This window comes from Zosterops lateralis (genome assembly GCF_965231275.1).
Source record: "Zosterops lateralis genome assembly, chromosome: W".
NCBI classification, from domain to species: Eukaryota; Metazoa; Chordata; class Aves; order Passeriformes; family Zosteropidae; genus Zosterops; species Zosterops lateralis.
The window spans coordinates 7,287,700-7,297,636 of NC_139801.1; the positions used below are offsets into that span (position 1 = coordinate 7,287,700).

At 43.0% G+C, this 9,937-nt stretch overlaps 1 protein-coding gene across 1 annotated transcript in view; it reads left to right on the forward strand.

Moving 5' to 3' along the window:
• The window catches only part of LOC310922261 (zinc finger protein 462-like), a gene marked incomplete at both ends in the record, with an annotated part of 31,647 nt that extends 21,915 nt beyond the window's left edge, over positions 1 to 9,732 (forward strand). The window contains 2 exon segments of the mRNA XM_083882708.1: positions 6,072 to 6,263; positions 9,668 to 9,732. Of these exon segments, the coding sequence (XP_083738834.1) occupies positions 6,072 to 6,263; positions 9,668 to 9,732 (257 nt within the window).
• Positions 9,733 to 9,937: the final 205 nt, after the last annotated feature.

Below are 9,937 nucleotides of genomic sequence, written 5' to 3' on the forward strand. Positions count from 1 at the left end.
TTGCACTGTTGCTCTCTGGGACAAATGCTCTCTCTTTCTGGGTCATAAGCTTTGACTCTTATTCTCTGGGTCACATTCTTTGGGACCTGTGCAATCTCTTGCTCTTTGGGTCCCTCTCCCCTCTTCCTTCTCCCATTTTTGTCACTCTTGCTCTCCCTCCCCTCTCCCCTGCCACACTGTCTTTTTTTCCTTTTCTGGGTCGTGCTTTTTGATTCCTTCTGTGAGTTGCCCTCTGTAGGTTGCTAACACTTCCTTTGGACTCTCCTCTTGTTCTCTTTCTCTGGATTGTGTGTATCACTCCCCTCAACCCCCTTTCTCCTTGGGTCAACTGTGGGCTGTATCTCTCTCTCTGAGCTGACTTCTATTACACCCATCCCTTTTTTGACTCACCTTCTTCCCCCTAGTCTGTCTGTCTCATATTCTCAGCTGGCCTCTCTCTTATTCTTGCTTCATCTCTCTTGCCCTCCCCTCTCTGTGGGCCACCCTCTCTCTATGGGTCAATGTGTCTCTCACACCATTTGGGCATCTTTCTACACTGGCACTCCTCCTGAGGCACCACTCTATGGGTCTCCTCCTCTTGCACCTGCACTCTTTCTTTCTCTGGCCCCCTCCTCCACCTCTTGCCTTACTCCCACCCTCTCTTACTCACCCTCCTCCCCTTCTCCCCCCCACCTCTCTGTCTCTGCTATCCATGCTCTCCCTCTCTGCTTCTTTCTGTCTCTCTGTGATTCATCCTCTCCTTGCATCACTGCCCACCTCTTTTGGGTTGCCCTCTCTTTCTCTGTGGGTCAACCTCTCTTGGGTTCTCTAGGTTCATGTCCTCAGGTCAGCCTTTCTCTCTATTTACCTCTTGTTCACCTCCTCCTCCCTATCTGGGTATCTCTCTTCTTCTATAGCACCTAATCTCTCTCCCTCCAGGTCGCTACCTCTCTCCCTTTTGTTCTCCATCCCTTTTGGCTTGCCTTCTCTCTTCCCTCATCCTCCATACTCCCACTCCCACTTGGCTGATGTCTCTTGCCCTCATTTAATCTTTCTTCCTCTCCCTCTCTGAGTTACCCTCTCTCCATAGGTTGCCATACCTCTCATTTGGGTCATCCTCTTGCTCATGAGAGGGTTGACTTCTCTGGTGCACTGTGTGTCTCTCTTGGATACCCTGTTTCCCTCTGGGTCTCATTCTAGGTCCACCTGCCCCTCTCTGGGCTTACCTGTCTGTCTTTCTCTCTTGGTTGTCCCCTCCACCCCCTGCACACCACCACCCATGTTGTGCACACTCTCCCTCCATTTGGTTCACTCTCCCCCTCAGTTCCTCTTCCTTATTGCAAATCATTCCCTACCCCTCAGTCACACAAGTTCTCTCTCTCAAGCTCTCTCCCTTTGGACCCCCCTGCCTTGTGAGTTGATCTCTCTCTTTCTGGGTTGAGCTGCTCCTCTTTCTCTTTCTGGGCCATACACACTCATTCTCTCTTTGAGTTGTCCCCTATGTACAGGCAGTTGCTTGCTCCAGGCAACGGTTTAATTTCCCCTCTCACTCAGGAGCTCTCTCTCTCTGGGCTACGCCCATTCTCTTGCTGGGCTATACCTGCCATCTCTCTCTCTGGGTCAAGCTCTCACTTGCTCTGAGTCATGGGTGTCCCCCTCCTCCAGCTCACATGCTTTCTCTCCCTTCCTCTTTCTGGCTCTTGCTCTCTCTAGGTCACACTACTGCTCCCTAAGTTACACACACACCCTGACTCACATGCTCTTTCTCTATGGGCTGTTCTTTGTCGGTCACACATGCTCACTCTCTCTGGATCATGCCTCTTCCCCTCCATCATGCTGTCTCCCCCATCATGATCTCTCTCTCCCCACCCCCCATACATGTTATCTCTGTCTCAGTCTCTATGGGTAATGCTTTTGGTCACATTCTCATCTCAGTCACTTCCTCTCTGGGTCATGCTCTATGTCTGCCTGGGTCACACACCCCTTCTCTCTTCCTCTCATCCACATTCTCTCTCACTGGGTCTCTGTCTCATACTTTGTGTCTGTCTCTGGGTCTCATGCGCTTTATATCTTTCTTCAGGTGGTGCTCAATCCAGTTCACACTGTCTCTCCAGGCTGTGCTTATGTTCTCTCTGGGGCACGCTTGCTTTCTATCTGTCTTGGTCATACTCCTTTCTCCATGCTATGCTCTCTCTTGGGCTCACACACACACTCTCTTTGGATCACATGCACTTACTGCCTCTTTGGATCACATGCTCTTTCTTTCTCCCTCTGCGTGTCTCTTTCTCTGGGTTTCGTGTGGTCTCTCTCTGGGCCAGTCACATGCTCTTTTGCAGTTTCTTTGCCATGCACACTTTTTCAGAGGATGTGCTCTCTGTGTCATAGGTCTACTCTGAATTGGGGCCATGCCGTGTCTTGGTCAGATGCTTGCTTACTCTCTGATTTCAGAACTCTCTTCATCTTTGTAGCTCTCTCTGGGTCTCTATTTTATCCGGTTTTGTTTCCAGTAAGTTCTTTAGTAATACATCCTATTGAATAATAACATTGTGGATATATTTCACCAGTCTTCCAGTAATACAGTATTTCTGTGACTTTCATTAGTTTAAAGGGGGTTTTTGTCTCTCTCTTGTAGATATTCTGTTATTTTATTTATTCTTATGGATGTGCATTGTGCCCATACATTTGTTTAAAGTGCCTTGGCAGTTGTAAAAATCCAGGTGTCTTCATGTCATGTCTCTTCATGTCCATTATCTTTTGGGGAACAAACTCCATTTATTATAAAATGAATTTTTGCATAATAGCTAGAGTTGTTAAGGGATGTTAGAAGCCCCTGCCTCCTCCAGAAGTTCCAGTCCAGGACTTCCTCCTGCCCAGCCACTAGGACCATGGCTAGTCCAGCTTGAAGTTTGCTAGCAAATATACCACCACCCCTCCCCATGCACTCAGTTTGGGGAAGCCTAGCACCAGTCACATGGGCTGTGACCCACTCCAGCAACTGATGCAGAGCCTCTTGCTCACCTCACTCGCACCAGTCCCTCCCAGTAGCTGGTTGTCAAGACACACACCATTCCCACCCCAGTGACTGGAGGTTAAAGACCACTACTCGCACCAGTATATGACAGCACAGGCCAGGGCCATCTACACCCCCAGTCTGACTCCAGTGATTGGCACCAGATTCCACTCACACAGATCTCATCAGTAGCTGGTACTTAATCCTTACAACACACATATATGCAAAATAGAGTGAGATTATACAGAGCGATAGTTAAGAAAAGATTTAAGAAGGAGATATAAAAAGACAGGACAGACTGTGGTGATTAGATGCAGGGTTGTCAGACAAGTGTACTGACTGACCCTGTTTTACATGTGTCTGGTCCTTTTTATACCCCTTTCTGTCTACCACCCTTTTTGTTCCTCCCTGCTCCCCCTTCCCCCTGTATGCCATCTCATGAGTTACATAGTTCTATGAATTCCTGCATCCCTCCCAGTCCAGTATCCAGGATCCCTTCTGGTTTTCAATCTTATCAGTTGTAAAGTCCAGGTTGATCTTCCTGTAAGTGGAGCCTGTGGTTTCTTGGTAGTTCATCTATTAGTGTGACTGGTCAGGTGTATTTCTTTGTCATTGTCTCCATGTTTGTTCTATCAGGTCTGTTTCTGTATATTTTAGTTTCTAGTTTCCCCCTTTCCCCCTTGGTTTCTCAATTGACAATGTCTCTGATCAGATAACCTTGCTGGAATATACATTCTCACAATCTTAGTGTGATTGATCAGGTTTGGTTCTCATCACTGATTCCCTTATCATTTTTCGGGCAGGCTTGTGTCCCTGAATGTTCTTGTTTATGGCTTCTTCCTTTTCTTATTACCTTTTTTTTTGTGTGTTGAAAAAGGCTCTTGACCAGATACCCTTAAAGGAACAACTCCATACACTTCTCAACGTACTAGTAGCTATCATACCAGATTATCTATTAATTGTGTTTCTCACATGAATGCAGCAACCTTGTGTATGTAAGATCCTTCATGTCTAGCTTCAGGATCATTTATTCCTCCAAACCCCTTGCACAACTTGCACTTTTGCACCTCTGATTCCTATATCAAGGCCATACCTTGATTAATCCTTAAACCTTACCTTTTATGAGACATCTGGTAGGCTATATATCAACATTTACTCTCGTAATCATGACATCTGACAGTTTGGGCAATTTTGGTTCCTTTTTGAGAGGGAGCTTCTTTAGGCTGCATCTCCAGTGCACTGAGGTAATTGCAATCTAGGACTTGAACATACAATGCGTTGTGGCCTAGTTTTGGTCCTCAGGAGTTGCCAAATGAGACAGTTGAAGTATATGGGGAATCATCTGAACACTGATGCACTTTGTCTTCCATTTGGTTATGATGTGTCCATGGACTCTTCCCATGTTGCTATTTGATGAATGCTTGCAGGACATAATTTCTTACTTTTACATTTCTCTAACTTTCTTAACAACACCTGTAATTTCTGACTAAATGCACAATGTATTTTTCTCACTTTTTTCACACCTTTATCATATTTTTTTCACATTTTTTACATGTCACTAATATTGGAGTTGTATTAACAAACTGGCTCCTCCATCCACCTCACCTTCTTTCACAAATCAGGATCACACAACTCCATAAGTATTGTATCAAACTGCAGCAAAATCCCATTCCACCCATACTTTTCCATAAACACTTTCACATTAATCAGTCCATCATTTATGCTTTATGAAAACCATTTGTTTTATCTTTGTTAAATAATGATACCTCCATGTTAATAATATTCAGGTGCAGAATGTAATTTGAAAAGAAAATGTGTGACATTTTGTTTCTACATTTCGGACTCTGATCTTTTTCAGATACACCAATGTAGGTTTCTAAGTCTATTTTGTCTGTGATTAGCATAGGTGTTTTGGCGGAGGTATTTTTATGTAGAATGATTGCTAATCTCTGTGTGCTTGTTATGACTGGCTGTGATACTTTTTTTCTCTTGTTCTCTTTTTGTTCCTTTATTTCTGATGTTTGAAACCATTCTGTTCTAGAACCTTGTTTGTTAGATTTGTTGAGAAATGGAAAGCATTTTTCAGCCTCTTTCATAACCAGAGTTCTTATCCTTCCATTAGTGTTCATGAATATGTAATTCCTGTATTAGTTTTGTCATTGTATGTACAACTTGCATGTAGTCAGTGTAGCCCTTTTACCTGGAAGCGGCACTTCCAGAATAATTACTTGCCACACATATAACATCCCATCACTTACACTGGACATGTCACTTTTTTTTTCAGGTGTTCCCATGCTTAAGGCAAAACAAGTCTTATCTTGGAAATTTGTTTCCTATTGTAGTCTTTATGACTTGGAATGTATTTGAAACCAAATTCACTGTTGTTCCCTATCTATCTATCTATCTATCTATCTTCTTTCACTTCTTTTAATATTTTTCTATAACATGCTTTCCTATAGCCCTATAAATATGCACTGCTCTTGGTATCTCCATGTCCACTTCTTGTAGTAAACCAACTTTGACTTAGTTACTAGTTCTATGGAGCTCATTCCTACCTGGAGGCAGGTTTCATACAAGGAAAATGGGATCCTCCTCACATTAAGTGCAGGGAGTTGGTTGGCTTTTAGTATTTTGTGTTGTTTTATAAGAACCTTAGGTAACATTTTATAGTGTCCTAGTTTCTTTAGTAATGACTCTAGATGTGTTACATGGAAAAACACAGAGGACTTCACCCTTGCTTTCCTCCCAAAGAAATTTGGAAATGCTCTAGTCAAGCAGCTCTTTCTTCATCCATGACTTCTTATACCATGCCACATAGGCATGATAAGAGTCTGGTCTTTGTTTTCTTGTATCAGTCATTTAACAAGGATCTAGAGTTGACAGAAAACAAGACTTTGGTCCCAAAGCAGGTGCAGACTTCAGACTGTTTCAACACGGAGATGCACATAGTTTGTTCTATTTGGAATGTCTTATACTGAAGGAGGCCATAGGAATTTTACTGCTGAGTTCAGCAGGAAAAGAATGTGGATCCCATTTTGTTTCTTTTGTGAGCTGATGACTTGCCTGTATTTTGCTTACCCAGGTGAACATGCCTACAAATGTTCTTCCTGCACATTTTCCACCATGACAATCAGCCAGCTAAAAGAGCATTCCTTGAGAGTGCATGGGAAATCACTGATACTACCAAGACCCCGTGTTGTCAGCCTCTCAGGTTCACTCATCTACTGCACTTCCAAGAAACACACTGCTGCTGAAGAGGTGGAGGACTCTAATGGTAAGAGGTGCCTCAGAGCAAGAATTTAACTGTCTAAATTACTACTTAATATTATTAATGTTATTATTAAAAAATTAAGGCAGCAATTTAAAAAATCCAAAATTGTATGAAAAGCAAGAATAAAGGTGGTGTTCTAGTACTTGAACTACAGTTGAATCTTGCCAGTTTATTCTTTACCAACTTATACTGCCAATAGCTGTCCTTTGGAATAAGTCAAGCTGACCTTACTTTTCAGCAAAGATTTATAACAGGAAATTTATAATGGCAGAGCTCTCATTAAAATTCAGTGAAAAAGAGAGCATCTAATTCCATTTGCATTTCTAAAGAACACTCCTTTATCTTGTTATCAGAGAAGTTTAGTGAAGCCACAAGATTAAGTGTAAAAAGTAGAGGGAATAGCTAGACAACTTTCTATTTTATGGCTTTATATGGAAATGAGTGTATACACAGATCCTGATGTTTGAAATACAGACAGATGGCTTATTTTTAAGCTTTGCCTTGTGTTTCGGTTATGGAGTTTTATTGCTTCTACTACAAATGAGAATCCTGGAGCAGTTTTAGGCCCCTCACAATAAGAAAGACATTGAGAGGCTGGAGTGTGTCCAGAGAAGGGAATGGAGCTGGGGAGGGGTCTGCAGCACAAGGAGCGGCTGAGGCAGCTGGGAGGGGCTCAGCCTGGAGAAAAGGAGTCTCAGGGGGTACCTTCTGGTTCTCCATAACTCCCTGACAGGAGGGTGTAGCCAGGTGGGAGTCAGGCTCTGCTCCCAGGGAACAAGGGACAGGATGAGAGGAAACAGCCTTAAGCTGTGCCAGGGAAGGTTTAGATTAGATATTAGGAAAAATTTCTTCCCCGAAAGGAATGTCAAGTATTGGAACAGGCTGCCGAGGGGGGTGATGGAATCACCATCCCTGGAAGTGTTCAAAGGGCATGTGGATGTGGCACTTGTGGACATTGTTTAGTGATGTACACAGTGGTGCTGGGTAATGGCTGGAATCAATGATTTTAGAGGACTATTCCAATTGATTAATAATTCTATGAAAATGTTTCAAAAGCAGTCTTGACAGTACTTACTGAATTCTTACAATGCATATTAAACAAGACTTTTAAATTAATCTTTTAAATGTCAATTGTGTTCAGAGGGGGTGATTTTATTTATCTTGTAATTATTCTCATTTTTCTTTTTTTGAATATAAAAGCAGTTAGGGCAAAACACTCTTTTTCATTATAGCTTCTTTGCATCATCATAGCAATGTAAAGCATCCATAGGATAAATCAAAATTATTTTCTGTGATACATGAAGGAATGAGACCCACCAGCAGAGAGAGAGTGAATCTGAGGTTTATTCAGAAGTATCAGTATATATATATCTAGTCTTAAGAGCTTTTTTGGTTAAAGCTTACAGGCGTAATCACAATTCTACAATAAATCTGTCCTCTTGACATTTTCTATTGTTCTCTCCAAAGCCATGTGTGATGGTTTTAGATCACAACCAGGCAGAAACACCAATTCATGTTGTGGTTTTACATTCGCCAATTTTTGATTTCTGGGCTAACACACTATTTGTAATGGTTGGAGTGCTCACTAGAATCATTTACTCTTTTTTTGTTGTGAGATAGGATTAGGAGAAAAGCAAAGCCAGCTCAAACTTAAAAGGTATAAAGACATATTTATTAACAAAACTACAGGAGAGGAAAAAAATTAATATGAATTAGAATAAAGCCTTCAAAACACTTTCCTCTCCTCCAACAGCTTCTTTTCTTTCTCACAGACAACGTATAAAGACAAAACTCAGAACTCTAGGTCAATATCACTTTTAAAATAGTCTTTCAACAGTCCATTTAGAGAGAGAAGTCTCTTTTAGTCTGTCATGGAATTTCCCCACTGACAACATAGAACAGTTCTCTTGTGGGTTTTAATTCTCACAAAAAACAGCTGCCTGGGAACCTGTTTTTGTGAAGTCCCTCCCATTGGCAGCTTTCCCGCCAGCTGCATATGGGTCATGGATGCTACTGGGGTGTCATTTTAAAAATGGACGATTCCAAACGCAAAGGATTTTCTTCATCTCATGGAACAGAGATCTCTTTCTCCTTTTCCCTGGGGCAGAGGGACTTAATATCTCGTATCTCTCGGTTAAAACTTCTTATAAAATCACAGCTTCTCATATGATCACAACTACTTTAATATTCACTTAGTCCATTACAAATACTTTTGCTCCAATCTACAATCTGAACAATCTTATTTTCTCCAATGCATATTTTCCACGATTTAAAGGGATATTCTAGCATATTAAAGTCTGTTATCATGGCTCACAAAAGACTTTTAGCCCAAAAACCAAGGCATCTTCTCCATCTCCTCATCACTTAGGATATAACTTCTCTGTCACTGACCTTGGTATCTTTATACTCTCTTAACATGTCTCTCACTCTGACTTTTCTCTCGCTCAGAGAAGGGTTAGTGCTTTGTAAGTTTTATCTGTGTAAAGAAAAAGCATCTCCTCCAGGTCTGCAGAGGTCATGCTGATTGTGATAAATGTGGCATTGGGTAAAAATTCGTGATAAAAGAATATAGCAATATATGTTAGATTGGTGTTAATATAAAATGTGAAAAGGGTATAGTCCGTAGAAACTTTTCCCCAGCCAGGTTTCCACCGTCCCCAGTCCTGGGACAAAAGAACAAGACAGGAGCCATCAGGAGGAACAAAAGACACTAGCCAACCCAGATAAGAATCGGCATCGCACCCAGACAGAGAAATTCCTCTCCGAACGAAAAGAGAATTCTCCGCCAAGGAATACACATTGAAATAACCATGGGCCGGCAGGCTCCATCCGCATGTGAAAAGAATCTTCCCGGAATACTATCTGCAAAGTTCGACAAATCTGGGAAGCCCATCCGAAAATTATTTGGACTATTTGCTGGACTATCCCGGGCACCTGTTTTGCCTCGGGACATGAAAACCCCTATAAAACCCCGAGCTGCGATCCGCTCCGTGTGGATTTGGGAAAACCGTGCCTTAGAGTGCGGTCCCCTCATCCACCCAGCGCTGCGCTGCGAATCCTATTTGTGGTTTTCTCTTTTTATCGGTGATTGAGATTGTTTTATTAATAAATTGTTTCTTTGTTAATCCGATTTTTGCCGTTGCATTTATAACACTGATTCTTCCCCGGGAGATGATAGAAGGTGGCAGACTCAGGCCGTGCCGGGTCTAGAGCCAGTAACTTTTGCATGGCTGGGCTTGCCGCCCCCTCCCCTCTGTCCGGCAACTGCATTGGGGGCGGGGGGGGGGGGGGGGGTAGGGCTCAGTCCAGGCCTCGATGGAAGTGCAGTGTAACAGCAAATGTTAGCAGCCACTTGGGCCCGGGCTCAGCCGGGACAGGGCATGACCTCCTCCTCTCCCTCTGCCCAGGAGTCATCGGACCCACCCCAGCCGAGACGGGGGGCCATGTGGCGGAGCAAGGCCAGCCCTGTTAACTGTTCTGGGGCCAGGAGGAAAAGGGAAGTTCCTAGGCTCGGTTCAACTTTATATGTGTATTCACAAAGGCGCATCCAGCTTCCTCAGTAGGTATACAATATGTCAGTATCTAAAAATTTGCCTCTGATAGGTCCCTGTCCTCTCCAAAGGAAACTCCAAGGTCCTTACAGGGAACTGTTTCCTCTTTAACTAAAAACCAAACTG